Source organism: Tupaia chinensis, unplaced genomic scaffold, assembly GCF_000334495.1.
Source record: "Tupaia chinensis unplaced genomic scaffold, TupChi_1.0 Scaffold000065_1, whole genome shotgun sequence".
Lineage (NCBI taxonomy): Eukaryota > Metazoa > Chordata > Mammalia > Scandentia > Tupaiidae > Tupaia > Tupaia belangeri.
This window is the reverse complement of record NW_006159523.1, coordinates 1,737,078-1,754,900: the sequence shown is the minus strand read 5'-3', so window position 1 is coordinate 1,754,900 and position 17,823 is coordinate 1,737,078. Positions and strand designations below refer to the sequence as shown.

Here is a 17,823-nt window from a genome sequence, read left to right as displayed (position 1 = left end):
GGGGAGGAGCCGGTGCCTCCAGTCCGCCCCGCGCCCGAGCTGCGCGCACTGGGTCCCGAAGCGTCGGTGGGCGCCCGGCAGCTGAGCGCTTGTCCGTTCGGATGCAAACGCCCCAGTGCCAAGCTTTGGAAGCCGCCAGGAGGGAATTGAGGCCCCAGGTGAGTGTCTCTGCCTGCTTGGGGCTGGGGGAGGCGCCGCTGGGCAGATGTGCGCATTTGGAAGCAGCACTGATCTGTGAGCGGCTGGCGGGAGGGGGATATGCGTGGAGTTTCCCTTGGCGTCCCCAAGTTACTGCGTGTTGCTGTGAGACCGTGCTCTGCAAGGCAGGACAGTCGTGGGGCCCGGGCTGGGGGCTCTCGGCCCCTGGAAGCCGGTGCTTACAGACACCAGGTGCGACGGGAGAAGTAGTTCAGGCTGCGAGCAAATCCTGGCACTCCAGATGCAGCGCTGAGCACCGGCGGTCTGGACAGCTCCCTTCAAAGAGAACACCAAAGCGACCCCTCCCTTGACCTCGGGCTCCTGGGGGCACGACTGGCACTGGCTCTGCCGCCAGGTTCTGCAGAGGTCTGAGGCTGGAAGGGGTGTGTGCCTGTGTGCGCCACAGACCTTTGAACCCTCCGCGTTAGACACCTTGTACCTTTCCTGAAGGTGGAACTCACCTAGGCTGCTTGGCTTTTCCTGTAATTAGTATTCTGCTGAGAAGGTGCATCTGCAGGGTTTGCCTCCGCTCCGCGTCTCGCTGCCCCTCCGCCTGGTTCTTCCGTAGGTGTGCGCTGGGAAAGGGCGTCCTGCTTCTCGGAATGCGTGGTGGACTTCTTGGGCGCACATGGTCTCCGGCTAGTTGCTGGTTTTCAATCTTACGATGTGGATTAATGAGAAAGGATCTATTGTTCTGTGTGGCTTCACGGTTTAGATCGTTAACCTTCCGGATTTCTTAGATGCCCTAGTTCAGGTGAGTAAAGACTGGCAGGGGGTTCACCCAGCACTGGGCAAATGGGAAATAAACTGACCAGAAACCTTCAGGGATTGGGTGTCTAGGCTTTGGAGATTTGCAAAACGCACCACGGATGTGCTTAACGCATCTTTTACTTTGCAAGAAATAACTTGTTTCTATAGATCATTTATTAAACGAGAGATCTTTGAGTGAGATTTGCCTTCTTAATTTCTGTAACTAGACCAGTGTTCATAGAACTTTACATTGAGAGAGAGAGAGGAGAGAGAGAGGGGGGGGAGGGAGAGAATGGAGGAAAAAATGTAAGTAACTTGTCAATACATGGCCCTTGGTAAGTGGCAAGTATGTATTTTTTTTCAGATTAACAGCACAAAATGTGTATTTTAAAAGAGTTTAGGAGCAGCAGCAACCTCTTTTTAAAGGAAAGTTTGCACAGGCACATCGTCAGCAACATCTGAGTAGTTTTCAGAATGCCTTTCTAAAGACAAGTCATTAAGAGGAAAAAGGAACTAAGGAAAAAAGTCGTTACATTTGAAGCTTTCAGTAACTTGCCAACAATTACTTCATTCCTAAAGAACTAGTGAGAGTATATGTTTACCCTAGCTTTTTTCTTATTACCAAATGTAAAGGAAAAATGCAAGAAGTCAGTCCCTTTTCTTTGTTTTTAGAATGGTCGAACTGAAATGCACAAGAATTGAGGCAGGTAGTCAAACTGGCAACTCTGTGGAAGTCTAGTTTAATATGGATTGGGATAGCGGAAGCAGTTAAGTAACATCCAGCGTTAATGGTTTTATCTGGTAAAGCTTGCCGAAAGTCTGTCTGAGGAAGGAAATACAAAGAAAACAGTAATCAGTAGAGCAGACCATCACCTTGCTAAAAGCTATTAAGGTTTGCAGCTTTAATAAAAGGGCATTGTACACTTACAACGTGAGATATTATTGCGATTAAGGACTGCACTAGGTCATTAGAATTGTGTTAACAATCAGTTGACAGACTCACAACTCTTCTTAAGCTCACTTTTATTGATTTAATAGCACAGAGCTTTTCCCTTTCTTATCAAAGGGTATTGTAAAGCATCTATATTACTGCAATTTACCCTTGAATTGACTCGAGTTTTTAGTGCCCAATGAGGGGGCGAGGATGAGAGCACTGATTTGGCACCGTTCAGCCTTCTTTGGACTAAAAGTCAAATGACTGTCTCTCGGGCAGTATGTCTATGCTTGTCTCCCACTTATTCAGCATTTTGATTTTGACGGCAAAGCTGATATAAACTTCTGAGAATGAGCACTGAAATGAGAAAGTGCATACATCCTTGTTTTGTCTCGAATACTTACTTTGTCAAGTATTTAGAAATTCTTTATGAAGTACTAAACCCATAAATTGTTCAGTGTTGTGGATATTTATTGCTGGGTGATTCTAATTCTTCCTAGATTTTATAAGGGTTTACATTTATTGCCTTAGAAGCTTGTTTCACATCATGGTTTAGACACACACACACACACCTACACACCAATGTTGTTTACTTGATGGAAAGGTTTTAAAGCCTTGGCTTTAAATTGGGACTTTCAGAAACTTCTAAAATAACTAACATGCATTAGTTGATTGCAAAGAGGCTGTGATGGAAGCTTTTCTTCCTTGGATAAAGGAGTCAGATGCAACTTGGTGGAGCGATAAAGGGGAGCTGAGGACAAGGAGAGAAGACATGTGATCAGAGTCCTGTGTGTGACCGGCTCCCCAGGCTCTGACAAGCACAGCAGATCTGGCTGTAACCAGCAATACGCGAGTGCCTCCTCTGGGGATTTGCTGGTTCTGCAGAAAGATACCCCTGCAGACACTTCCCCCTTGTCATGCTGCAAGTCTCCTCACTGATAAAATTACCAGTGCAAATGAATATGTACACATCTGTCCATACATTCATTTCAGATTAGAGTGTACATTTTCATTCTGGTAGAATTTATTTTCTGCTGTTTTGCAAAGTGTTTATTGAACCATGGTGCCTTTTATTGAAGCCATGTAAGTCACACCTGGCACAAGGTAAATAGAAGGGTACCATTAAAAATTAAAACTGATTCAGCTCAGACTGTTTACAAGAATACAGTATAGAGAAGGAAGCTCTTTAGATATAATTTTACCATTTTGTTATTACATAAATAATTCAGAAGGGCTGTGCTTTGGTGCTGACTTTTTTATTTTTTAAAAAATTTACATAAGGCTTCTGCTAGTTAATTATGAATTATCACATCTCCCACCCTTTCTTGCATTCCTTCCCTTCATGACAGAGGTTGTTTGTGTGTAGTTGAAATTGACACTATAATCCACTTAGAGAAGTTTCCTTTCCATGTTTGATAACCAGATGCACACTACAGGCTATGTGATTCATTTCCAGGGCTCCTGCCTGCATATTTAGGCCAGTTAACAGTAGGAGGTTGTGGTCTGTGGTTGTAATGTTATCTGGCCCAGGGAGCTAATGGATTTGATCACAGTTTCTTTACATGAGAAGTCACATATCACAGAGAGTCCCCAGCCTCACTAATTAAAATGTAAAAAATCGTACCTTTTAAGCACCCAGGAGAAGGTTCTTTCATCAGTATTAAAAATTCTTGAATGTAATGTTAAACTTTAAATGGTATATACATGCTACATAAGAAGCTGAAGGTGACAAAATTAAATGTAGAATGATTATAATAGGACTATTAGAAACTGACTGTCATCTCAAAATATAGAACTGATAGATCAAAACATAAGGGTACAACTGGGATGGTATTTTGCCAAACAAAATGGTTATGTGTGTGTGTGTGTGTGTGTGTGTGTGTGTGTGTGTGTGCAGTGTAAATATATCCTAAGGTATTTTCTTGAATTGGTACCCTATTTCTAAAACATCCAGTAGGCTATCTTGCAAATTTCAGTCAAAATAGCTTACTACTTACTGTCATAATGTGATAAGAAGTGATATTCTGATTTCTAGAGTTGTTGAGATGGGAGGGAGGAGGTAGATTTAAATTTGGATTCTGCACAGTCCCTGTTGTTTGTAACATAGAAATATTAAACCCTAGGTGATAGATCCCTCCTTTTTACTGGCTCTTCTCTCCATCCCCACCTGGATGGTACCTTGAAAATCTCTTACTTTGAATATTGAAACTCAGCATCATATAAAAAAATCAAATCTACTTTTTTTCTGCCTTTGGGAAAGATGATAAATTCTAAACATGATCCATTGAAGACAAATGTATAGCCAGAATGAACAGTTTTTAACTTTAAAATAATGGTTACATCCAGTCGTGCTCAGTTCCCGCCATAACCAGTTGTGTGACCTTGGGCATTTCACTAGGATTCTGTAGATTTCTATGGCGTCTTTAGGAAAGAATAAAGGAACTGGCTTAGATTTTCCTAATGTCTGTTCCAGTCCAGATATGTTATTCTTCCATGTTTCTGCCACTTCATGAATCTGTAAACATGAGCAGCAGCAGGGTTTGGAAATTTCTTTGTGCTTTTCCTCTAATATGAACCCTCATGAGACCCAAACGATCTCACTCTTCAGTACTGACTTGGCTTTCTCTTTATCTGTCTCACAGCCCTTAATAGCTTGGCTTGTAATGTTGCGCATGGAAATAAAAATGTAGCTACTGCTCTTTAAACACTTCTTGTTCTGGACTTGTTTCTCTCTAGAGACATTCTGACATCTGCTCAGTCAGGGTGAGAAGAGATTTTATCTTTTTCTCCTTTGGCATTCCCAAACATGTATTAAATGATGCAACCTTAAAAATAAGTGAAAACAACGATGAATTAAATACACTCCTTTATGCAAAGCAGACTGCTCTACTAGGGTACAGAGATAAATCACATGGAGGACCTCAGTGGTAACACGTGGATGTTCTCCTGGGGAACAAGGACAAATCAAGGTCTTTAAAGAAGACATTGAATGAGTCAGAAGGCAGGGTTTTGTTGTTCTTGTTGTTGAATGTAAATAAAGCCACTAAATACCTAGGGGATTTCCTAAAAGGAACAGACTTCTTTTCCCTAGACTATATAAAAGAACTAGTCCATAGAAGGTTGCTCTCACAGTAATGATACTACTTTACACAGTGCCCTTTAACCTCCACTGTGAAGTGGTATCAGTTCTACTTTCACACTTATGTACTGTTCACTCTTTATAAGGGTTCATTTCAAATCTACTACTTGTCAAAATGTAGCTCAATTCTAAAGTAGACCTGGAAAGGACAGTTTCTTCCCAACGGGCCAATAGCAAAATTTTGTTTCCTTTTTTTTAATGATTGTTACAATTATGATTACTTATAGTGTTCTGTTTTATACATCAACCAACAAAATATCTCCAGGAATATCAGTTAGATCCTGGGGATGCTTGGCAGTCAAGCATTATGGATTTTTCTACTTCTTGTAGATTGTCTTATTAGGTACACTGACACTCCTCCAATGTCATTCACACTATTGTTTTCCTAGAAAGTGCAAATACATTACGGAATTCATTTTTATACTACTATGTTCTACTTCTAGTAAACTGTGCCTGTTTTTAAAATATAAACCTAACGTCTTTAAATCAGTATTACCAGTTGATAATAAATTGTGTTAGTATGGATACATTAAATATATTTGGAAAGAGTTTCAGAAGACCTCCAACTGATATAGACTCCATACAGCAGATAACATGAGAAGATACTCCCTGACAGACTTTAGAGAAACTTTGGTGGTATAAGACCTTTAATTGTGGCAAGCCATTGGCTATTGATACTGAACTACATGGAACACATTTCAGTTTAAGTACAACAAAACCCCAAACAGTACTATATTTCCTTTTAATATAATTGGTAGTCATTTAATATAGCACACATTATTTCTACAAAGCATATAGTACTGTGGGCCTTTTGGAAGAGCAGTCTAGCACATATAAATTAATTGACAATTAGACAGGTTTTAAAATCTACTCTGGGATTCCATGTTTATGTGTAGTGGGAGAATATATATTTTACACAACTTGTCATGCTTTTAACATGCTGACTTTAATTCAGAGGAAACAGGTTCTGGAAAATATCTACTTTTGCTGATTTACAATTTGTATGCATATGCATTAAAAAATTTTTTTTGATATTAAAGGACTTCTGGCCATTGTCTTTAAGTATGAACAAAATATTTGATTAAGAGTATGATAGTCATTTGATCTGATTTTAAAAAATGGTTTCACAGAGATGCTAAGTGGAGTAGAAAATCCAAAGAGATGTTATAATAATGAATTTGTTTTAGTAAAATAATATTAGCTATTAAGGATAAATTAATACTAAACAATCTGCTTGCAAATAATACTTTGCCACTTAGTTGAACAAAAATAATTGGAACAAAATGGTAGCACGATAAAGTGATTTGGGGTCATATAAATGATGTTGATTTAGTAAATACTGCCTGATTGATTCTCAACCCCCTTTGTTTCTCCTTTTTGGCCCAATCCATTTAACATGTATTTCAAGGTTTCATTTTATAGTCTGTTGATTATGGCACGTTTTGCTACTTACAGAACAATCTGTGGTGATTTTCATGTATTTCCAGCTTGGGAAAAAAATGAAAAATGTTGTAAATGAAAGAAAAATATGTCTTAGCCTTAAAATATCAGAGCTGGCAAAACACTTTAAATCTCCCTCCAATTCTTTTTTATAATTATTTCAGATTAATCATTAGTGCAGTAGCCATTACCACTAGTCTTTCAAACATCCGTGGTTGACCCCATGTCCCTCAGATGTAGCCCATCCTTACAGATTTTCTCTTCAAAGTTATAATGTCCATATTTGTAGTAGTCTAAAAGTTGACAAAGATCTGTAGCAGTTACTGTATTTCTGGGCTAGTAATAGTGAAGAGTTCAGCTGTTCAAATCTCCAGAGGGCCACTCATGTAAAATCATCCATGAAGACAGGATACCACACCACACAGCTTGGGCACAGAGAGCTCTGTTTGCTGCTGCTGCTTACATTAACTCCTATGCATGAAACTCAGGAGAGGAGGCAGAAGAAACAAAGAATGTGGTTGATGTGGAAGTTTAAAGAGAGCTAAGCGTTTTTGCTCTGGGGTCTAAATGCTTAAGGCAGTATTTAGCTTATGTGAAAAATCGACAGTTGTGATTGTACTCATTTTTGTGTAAAAAATACTTTCAAAGTAACTTCCTGCAAGTTGGCATTTGAGACAAGACAGACAACCTGTTTGGAGGGTGTATGTAATATATAAGGAAATCTCAGGTTCACATTTTGGTTACTACTGTTTGACTACCACAGGCAAAGTGCTAAAAAGGTTTCCCATAGCTCTCAAGTCCCTTCATTTTTTTCCACGATGGCCCAACTCAAGACAAGATGACCTGACTAAGGACAGAATGAGTTGAGTTGAATTGTTATGCTCACCTTTGCTTTGAACATCAAATCTGATAGGAAAGGAAGACGAGGATCGGGGGAAGACTGTTGAAGGAAGGAAACTTCTGACCTGCGGCCAGTTTTTCCCTGTTATGTTGGATGTATATTCCTGGCAGAGTCAGTAACTACCAAAAACACTGCAAACACATTATGAAACGTTCTCTCTTCAGATTACAGTTGTTCAGACACTATTTCCCAGTTTTCCAAGTGTACTGAACAAAGGGTACTAAGCAGACATTGATCTACCTCATGAAAAAGAATGTCATCCACAGCAATGTACACAGAATCCAGTAAAGTGTTCTTGTGCACCTTGTAGGCCTTGGAGCTAGACAGAAAATTTGGTTCAAGAGCCCGGCAAATGGAATTATTGTCAAAGTTATCATGATTCAAGGAACCAGTAGTTAGCATATTGGCTGTCGCTGGACTCCCATGTAGTCGACCCTGGTTTGCGTCCTGGACCCGGTGACTTCAAACTCACGCCGAGCATGTGTGCGTGCCTGCCCAAGATCCTGAGAAGAGAATGGAGGAGAAGGGATTGTGGTGTGACCATCCCCCCTTGGGGAGTGATTTCTCATTTTCTGTCTCTATGTCTCTCTCTGTCTGTCTGGCGAGTGCACGTACCCTATAGCGAAAAACCTCTCAAAAAAAAAAAAGTTATCATGATTCATAAACATGGTAGAGTTACCAAGAATTTTACCTATTGACTTAAATGGTTAATTTTCCATATTTAAAACTGAAATTGATCATAATGAAAATGAATAGTCTGTAAATATTTTCTGAATGTCATTTATGTGACTCCAATTGTTCTAGATATTGTGATACAAAGATGGGGGGGATATCATTGTTCATCAAAGGTTCATGTTGACACTAGTTGCTTTTAAAACCTTTGGTTTAAATTGAGTAGTACAGATTTATCAGGTATCCTTCTTTCACAAATAATGACTTCATGATTGTAAAGTCACCTAAGGCACATTCAATAGTTTCCTTTTGTCGTACGTTTTAGCTATTCTGACAGATATGCAGTCTTTACGGGGGAGAAATCATAATCTTCAAGTGGCAAGAACAGTAAATTAAACTGCTCTTGGTAAAGAGCATGCTACATTTTATGAGCAAGCCAAACACTTCTTTTACACTCATATAACTTTCTTAAGTTTGTCTATCCTTTACCTTCAATTATTAGCAATATGCACTTTATGACAGCTTTATAAAAGCTAATGAAATCAATGTTATATAATCATCAAAAACAGAAAAATAAGATCTGGGGTAGAAAAACAGACTTTATAAGGTGAGTTAGTTCAGCTTCTTCATTTTGCAAATGTGGAAAATGTAATCCCAAAGGAGTGCAAGTTCATACAGCAAATGTTGGAGTTTGTAGGACAAAGACCTCAGTGCTCTTACCCTAGTGCATATTACGTTCTTTTAGTTCCTCATCCATAAACACCCTAGTGAACTCAAATACGATTCTGCAACTCTGATACCAGTCCATACTTACAAAAAGCTATGGATTTATGACTTTAAGGAAAAAATTCTATTTTTAATATTTTTTGAAACTTTTGTTTAGATTTTCTTTTAAAGTTTATTTTTTTCTATAAGAGAGACAAAAGAGAAGGAGAGATACAAGACAACACCCCCAACAGGGTGTTCATGCAGCAGTCCTCCCCTTAGGTATAGTGCATGCGTGGTCTGCATGCCAGGAACGTGCCAGGACCCAAACCAGGACCTCTCCTGTGTGGGCGCAGTAACATGACTGCTGCACCACTGCCTGGTCCCACCATCCAAACTTTTTGATATATGACCATATAGTTATCTGGCACCAAGAATATCAAGAATGATTTTATTTAGTGTAAGAATTGTCTACAACACTGTACTGTAGATAACACTAAAACAAAAGTTAACGTGACAAACTAATTTTGATTTTAATACAATTAGTTTTAAACTAAAAAATATATAAATACTAAATCCAACAACTGTTTTTATTGTATGTCATGAACTATCCTCAACATTTTATGACCTGTTCATTTAATCCCCTGAAATAGATAATATTATTATAATTTTATTCTCATGGGGGAGTGGTCTGGAACTTAACTGCTAAGAATTTACTGTACCCAAGGCTGCATAGTTAAGACGTGACAGACCCAGAGTTTGAATCTTTATCTGATACAGACACTCAGTCTTTACCAGTGAGTGTATCATTACACCAACTCTTCACACTTTGAATTGCAAAAACTCATTTGCAATCTAGGTTTTAGAAGCTGGATACGTGTTCAAACTGAAATAATGTCACTAAGCCCCCTTGATCCACAAAGTAGCCTAAATATAATAATGTAATTTTGTGCTATCACATTAAAAACATGTCTTAGGGTTGAAAGTACTTACTGTTTTTAGAGAAAATTCACTCTTTCTTGAGAAGGGATTAATGGAAATGGACCTGTTCTCTGGCCATGTATTTCACATGTGAGAGCTCAGTCCTAGGTCCACAACTCTAAACCATCCCTCCCCATTCTCAGGAACTGATGTTGCAGCAAAAGAAAAGAAGCTGTTGTAGATGGCCTTGCTTCTCCTCATGCTACAACCATTCGTATAGAAGCCCTCTGTGTGATTCCTGATCTGTGAGAACTAATCTACACACAGATTATTAAACAACTATTTTCTTTTAATAACTCTAGATGTTTGTCTTTCAGATGGGTTAGTCAGACTTTGGTACAATAAACCTTCAACTTAATTGAGGCGCCTACAGAGTCATATCAAGGCATAACCTCAACTTATTTGATCCTTACGAATTCTAAATCTAGAATGATTTCTAAATAGAATAAATTCATTTTTTAGAGGTTTTTATTTTTATTTTTTGAGAGATTTTTACTATAGAGCACGTGTGCTTGCTGGAGAGACAGAAAAAGAAATCACCCCCTCCCACCACCACCACCACCAGGGAGGATGGCTATACCTTAATCCCTTCTCCTCCATTTTCCTCTCATGACTTTGGGCATGCATGCACGCAGGCCCATGGTGAGTTTCAGGATGCAGATCTGGAACTCCAATTGCACTTGACCACATGGGAGTCCAGCACCTTAAGCGCTACGCCACCTGCTGCCCTTGAATAAATTCATTCATGATCCTTGAATTGGAGATCTTAATTTAGGAGATTGTGTTCAGTGTACCAGCTGCAGTTAGTATGTCTAATAGTTACTCGTTCTGCTGGTCCCCAACATACATGAATTCGCTGAACATTGGATCATCCTGAAATGCCTTCTGAAATATCAAGATTTTATAGAGTATTTTTTTTAAATGTGTGTGTTCTTTTTGCTATAGCTCGAAGTGAGGGCAACTTGTTTCTTCTAGTTAAATGGACTATTTAACATATTTAGTAAATGCATATATTTTTCCTTTTACACTTTTTCTACTATTCATAGTATTTTTCATGAGCAACTTGACTGTCAAAAATATTTGTCTGTTGGATAGCAGGCACTCCTGCTACAGGAGAAACAGGTAAAAGGGTGGAAAAGCTCAGTATGAGGACAGTATACTGCCTGCTATAAAAGGGAGATAAATCGTTTGGCTTCATGTTCTTAAAACTATGTTTTTCTCTTCTCCCCCAGAAAAAAAGAAAGAGAAAGAAATAAGCAATGATAACCTTTGCCTTAATCAGCCTATTGTTGATTTATTTGTAGGAAGTAAAATAACTTTAAAAATGAAAATGAAACAATGATTTAAGCAAGCATCTTGTCATAAATTCTCTTTCCTCTGTGTTTTTGAGGGTGTGTTTGAAAGTTTGTTTTGTAGTTGATTTTATATCTTTTGCATAATCAAAATCCAGCAACTGCAATATCTGCAATAAATTGACATTAGAATAAAAAGTTTGTTTTTTTTTTCCATGCGGCTGCCAAAACCCCTTCTGGGTACATGCCAACAATCAATGGGGTTCACAGAACTGAGTTTCTCGCCCCTCTGTTGATCAAAATAATCCAATTCCATAAATGGTTCTGAAAGAAGGTCCTACCATGCACAACTCATGTTACAAGATGCCCAGTGAGTATTTGTAAAATAGCGGGGAACTGCAATGCAACAGCACAACTCACATGCTACCCAGCATACATGACAGCGAGTTTGAAGAGTGGAAAATGGAAACTACTAAGCTTTTCAGCTGATCACAATCAAATCAGAGCACATCAAAACAGCTGGTGTTCTGTGACTCAGAATCAATCAACCGGTTGGAATCACCTCATACTTCTTTATTTCTCTTTACAGTTTCACAGAAGAGATTTAAACCAGCATATGTCCTTCCCATTTGGTTAAATCCCTGCTTTGAGCTGCTTTGCTTTCACATTCTAATACCAATGCACGAAACTGATGGTAATATAAAAGGAAAAAAAAATAAAGACTAACATTAAAATGATGCTGCTACATTTGTGTAAAATACACCATATGCTCAAATAAAATGCCCTGGAAGAAACATGGAATTTTAAGGTTGTGTTATAGAATGAGGATAATTCGGCATCGGCAGTATTTATATAAGTAACAAAGATGGTAGCAGTTATTATAATTGTTCTAAGTGTATGATTAATATTTCAATGATTATACAAGTGATGATAACTTGGGGAAAATCAATAAGTTAGTAAAGGGATGCTAAATGTTGTGTTTTGGTTTCTGACACAATCTCTTTCTTTTGTTCTGCTAGGTGCCTATTACACCATTCTTTGGCAAAGGCTGTTTAGCAGTGGTGACCTCTTCCAGTCCAACACTCTGCAAATTATCATCTCTGGACTCTCAGCTGACACCCTGCCGGAGGCAAGAGCTACTAAGCCAACTGGAACTGTGCCTTTTCTCTTGTCAAGGTTTTTTTCTTACACAGGAAAAAGAAAGAAAAAAAAAGATGAAGTTGGGAAAAGTGGAGTTTTGCCATTTTCTGCAGCTAATTGCTCTTTTCCTGTGCTTCTCTGGGATGAGTCAAGCGGAACTCTCAAGGTCAAGATCAAAGCCCTATTTCCAATCAGGGAGATCCCGGACCAAGCGCAGCTGGGTGTGGAATCAGTTCTTTGTGCTGGAGGAATACATGGGTTCAGACCCTCTCTATGTAGGAAAGGTAGGGCATTTGGCTTTTCAATGTTGCAAATGCTTATTGTCAATGTCTATGGTTGGATGGAAGACTGATCATTTTTGCTTTGGAAATGAATAGCACAGAACATCACTGTTGTGGGACAGTTTAATGAAGTTTTGGCATTGGCCACTCTGAAGTAACCAGGATGCTAGCCAGTACGGTGAAGCTGTAGGTTAAGGAGTGATGCTTCATTGCTACCGACAGATTAGGAGCCTACAGAGCTTAGTGCGCTGTGGGGTAGAGGACTGCTCAACGGTTATTACCAAAAGTAGGACAGGCACATCCACAATAAATGAAAAACAATGAGTTTGTACAGCCAGTTGATTTTTAGCTGTTTCTTTTGGCGGACTATGTAAATGGTGTTTATACTTTTATACCCTTCCCTGGTATGTGCAGGTTAAAAGTTGCAAAGTGAAATTATTGAACGTAATGGCTCAAAATTATGAGCAATTCAAACCTACTTTTCTTAATGATTTGGTTTTGTTAGATCTTTGTTTTTTGTCTTGTGTATTTATTAGCTTTTTTTTTTTTTAAATTGCTTTGAAAAAAAGATGCATTTTTGAGAGAAAGAAAGAGAGAGAGACCTCATCAATGGGACATTGTCATGCTTCAATCTACTCTCCTTCATTTCTCCAACCTGTCGGGATGTGGGGCATGCACACATGTGCCCCTGGCATGTTTTCAAGCCACTGAAGTGGGATTTGAATCATGATCAGCAGTGTACAACCCAGATCCTTATGCATAGTGTTTAACTGCTATGAAAAGCAGCCAGCTCCTGTTTTGTTTTGATTGTTTTTTACTTTTTAATTGTTGTTAGTGGGGTCAGCAGGTGTCATAGTGGTTAAGGCAGTGGACTCCCACTTGACCCATCACGGTTGGAAATCAGGATCTGGCAGCTTGAAAGTCATGCTGGGCATGTGTGCATGCGTGCCTCAAATCCCAGAAGGGGAGGAGGAATTGTGGTGTGGCCATCCTCTCATAGGGTGATTTCCCACTTTCCTTCTCACTGTCTCTCTCTGTCTCTCTCCAACAAGTGCACATGCTTTATGGCAAAACTTTAAAAATAAAAAAAAATTATTATTAATTTACCTTTAAAAATTCCATTTGGTTAAGAGTGAATGTGGGGGCCAGCAGATGGCATAATAGTTATGTCATTAGACTCTTACGTAGTTGACTGTGGTTCAAGTCCTGGACCCAGCAGCTTAAAACTCAGTCCAAAATGTTGTGTGTGCCCAAAATCCCGAAAGGAGAATGGATGAGAAGAAATTACAGCATGGTCATTCCTCCCCACCCCCCGAGGGAGTGATTTCTTGGTTTCTTTTTCTCTCTGTCTCTGGAGAGTGCACGTGCTCTATAGCAAAAATCACTCTAAAAAATAATGAATGTAACACCATCTAGTGGCATGGTAGTTATGGTAGTTGGATTCCACATGGCTGACTCTTCTGAGTACCCAACCCAGAGGTTTGAAAAACAAACCATGCACTTGTGCATGCATCCCCAAATCCCAAGAGGAAAATGGAGGAGAAAGGATTGCAGTATGGCCCTCCCTCCTGAGAAGGAAGGGGGTACTTTCTCATTCCCCTCCCCTCTAGTGCATATGCCCTATATCAAATTTAGAAATAAAAATATAAACAAAACTCAATTAGAAATGATATTAGACATATGATGCCTAGTTCATGGTACATTTATTTGATGGCCAGGTCATAGCCAAATTGAGATTACCCCCCCCCCCCAACTCTTTTCTTTCTGAATTTTTGGACAGGAGATTTTCATTCAAGAAATTCTTGAACTGAAGGATACTTCAAAAGAGTGTGGGCTTACCCCTGTTTTCCTCGTAATATATTCCCAGTCCCTGCTCAACTAAGGATTCAATTATTTTTATATCTAGAAAGATTTTCTCCATTTCTCAATTTGGTGCTGAGCACTAGTGAAGGTTTTTAAGTAGACAAGCAAGACATCTATACCTCTATATTTCTACTCTTTGTCAGTTTTATGTTTTTATTTCTGATAAGGTTAAAAAAAAAAACACCTGACTGATGAGTGTATTTCTTAATCAGTTCTCAAGCTGGAAAGATGGAGAAAAATTGTGTTGATTTATTCCATTGCTCTATTTTTCATTTGGACACATTTTAGGTAAGGGTGCAAAATACATTTCTGTTGATGGGCATCTACATAAATCAAGGTAATCTTCATTATATTTATTATCACTTCCTTTAATTCTTCTATATTTTACAAATATTGATTGGTACTCTATTGTAAATAAAGCGATTTAAATAATTTAAAGGGTTCAAAGGATATAGATTAGGATTTACTTTTTATCCAGTCAAGATTTTCCTGCCCTAACACAGCATATGTAAATACACCAGTGTTTTTCTATGCACATATATATTTTTATAATCATTTTACTTTATTAATATTGTAATCATATCTGCTGTAAATGTAATAAATTTTATTTACTTTCTTATAAGGAAAAAATATTGAGAACAATAAGCATAATGCAAATTTATTGATTGAGAATCTGGCTCTTCTTTCCAGTCACTTATTATGGACATTTAATAAAGTCGTTAAGATTTCTTCTGTGGACAGATCTACAATACTTAACTCATTTATGAAGTGTCAACAGTTATCAGTAAAATAACTAATGTAAATTTTTCTAAAACAACAAAATCATTCGTACTCATTTGCACTTCAGTAGAGTTGCCTGGATGAGGTTGACATTTTAAAAATGGGTACAATTTTGGGACCAGCAGATAGTGTAATGTTTGCGTTGCTGGACTCTCAAATAGTCAACTACGGTTTGAGTCCTGGACCTGGTAGCTCAAAACTTACAGAGAGCACATGTACATGCATGCCCATAATCTCAAGAGAAGAATGGAGAAGAAAGAATTTTGGTATGGCCACCAGCCCTGGAGAGTGATTTCTCATTTTTTGTCTCTCTGTCTCTAGAGAGTGCACATGCCATATAGCAAAAATCTCTATCCCTCTCAAAAAAAAAAAAAAAATGGAGGGAACCAGCAGTTAGCGTAATGGCTATGTCGCTGGACTCCCACGTAGTCGACCATGGTTCGCATCCCAGACCCAGTGGCTTAAAACTCACGCCAGGCACGTGTGCGTGCATGCCCAAGATCCCGAGAGGAGAATGGAAGAGAAGGGATTGCGGCGTGACCATCCCTCCTGGGGGGTGATTTCTCGCTTTCTGTCTCTATGTCTCTGTCTGTCTGGTGAGCGCACGTGCCCTATAGTGAAAAAAAAAAAAAAAAAAACTCCATAAAAAGAAAAAAAAAGGATATATAATTTTAAAATTTAAGTCTTTTTAATTTTATGATTTTATGTAATAATTCAGAATAATTATACCCAAATAATCCCTAGAAGTTGATTTAAATTTATGAAATGTATGTCCTGTGATTACTTAAATTCCAAGTGCATGTGACATTACTGGGCAACGTTGTTATTTTTCTAAGAGAAATTGTGTGGTTCCTTGATTAGATAACAAGAAATATTCTGTACTTCCCTTTCAATTAATCAGAGAAGATTGCTTAGCTGATTTCATATGACAGGAAAGTATATTTGTGTTGATCTCCTGAATATTCTACATTGAGAGTTTAGTACAGCCATTCACAGTAAAATGTTCAAGATGGATGGATATTTAAAAAATAACTTAATTGACTGAAATACAGCAAAAGGGCAGTAAAATAATTTGCCATGGAGACAGGATTTATAGATGCAAGAGAGAAATGCAAGTCCTCATAGGAACCATCTGTATTTCCTTGGAAAAAGGCAAGAGACAAGTTGAGTACTATAAATTTTATGTCTGAGATGATGAAATGATTGTTTTCTTGGCTGATGGTCTGAAATAGCAGATGTAAAAGAATAAATTTGGGGACAAGCAGGTGGCATAATGTTTAAGGCACTAGAGTCCTACATGGCCAACTGTGGTTTGAGTCCTGGACCCAGAGGCTTGAAACTCACATCAGGCATATGCATGTGTGTGCCCAAAATCCTGAGAGGAGTATGGATTGTGGTATGGCTATAACCCCTGGGGGTTATTTCTCACTCACTCTCTCTCTGTCTGGTAAGCGCACATGCCCTATAGCAAAAATCTCCCTTAAAAAAAATGAAAAGAAAAAAAGATTAAAAGGAAAAGAATAAATTTGACCACAGAGCATGTTTAATCATCTGGGAATGTAAAAAGATACGGTTTCTGTTTTGTTTTCATTTTGTTTTTACTTGGGAACGGTGATGGTTATGACCAAAAGTGTTTATAGGACGGAGAAAACTAAAAAGTGTAGAAGAAGAGTGGAGGGATGAATAGGCAAATCATCCTGCAGAGGAAAGAATGAGCCTAATCAATTCTCCCCACAGATGTGTATTCAGCCTTTGCTCGTTTGCTGACCACATTCTTAGACATCCTGACAAAATGGACACATTTCGGTAATGTCGAAGATGCAAGTGATCATTTCAAGAACCTTTACAGTTTCATTTGATCAGATGATAGATAAGTACAACAGGTTTCAGTTGACATCGGTTTTATTGCCAGCCCTACCACTTCCTTCTTGTAAAACAGTGACAAATTGCCTAATATTTTTAGATTTTACTTTCCTCAACTCTAAAATGGGAATAATGACATCTACAATTAAAATGTGTTTCAGAATAAATGAGCTAAAATATTGGGACCATTCGCTTGCTATAGTCGTTATTAGGTTTTCCACTTCACTGAGTATTAATTGTAAATTAGCTGAGTTATGGATAATCTAGTGTGTGATATGTCAGTTGGTACATGTGTGATCACTCGGGTGAAAGCAGCCACCATTTTATCTACTAAATGGTATTTAGGTTTATTCTAATTAAGTAGGGAAGTAGTCTCTTTTGGGCTTGTTAAGGAATTCAGTAGAATTTTTTTTGTACTGATATATGATTAAACTATGGAAGACATATAGTTGGTGGGTAAAAAATTTCATCTTTAAACATCGGAACTTCAAATGTCAGAGAAATCATGTCTGCATTATTTTTAGAACTTCATATTTAGTATGTGGCCAACAAGATCAGCGAAATGACAGTAAACAAAATCTGGTCATTTAGACATTGAGGATAACGAGGCCACAATACAGGTTTTGAACGTATTTGGGGTTTGACGTATAAAACACAAAACCAAAGTTTGGAGTGGTGTTGGAGTTCTTTCTTAATCTTATTGAAAACTACCAGGACTTTAACTTCCGGGCTGTGTTCCACTGCGATGGTACAACCTTAAGTTAGGTTTCTACTGTTTTCTTGGGGTAGAAGTTGGCGAAGTGCTGACCCTGAATGTACTTGTAGGAGGAAGGGTTCACAGAAACAGCTCTGACTCAGCTCTGCCTTACAGGACAATAGCACGT

The 17,823-nt window shown here is 38.4% G+C and overlaps 1 protein-coding gene across 1 annotated transcript in view; it reads left to right on the top strand.

The window, feature by feature from the left end:
* The first annotated feature begins 72 nt into the window (after window positions 1-72).
* The window catches only part of CDH7 (cadherin 7), a 156,629-nt gene continuing 138,878 nt past the window's right edge, over window positions 73-17,823 (top strand). Inside the window, exons 1-2 of the mRNA XM_006141816.2 lie at window positions 73-158; window positions 12,032-12,436. Of these exons, the coding sequence (XP_006141878.2) occupies window positions 102-158; window positions 12,032-12,436 (462 nt within the window). The 5' untranslated portion in view covers window positions 73-101. The remainder of the gene's footprint in view (window positions 159-12,031; window positions 12,437-17,823) is intronic.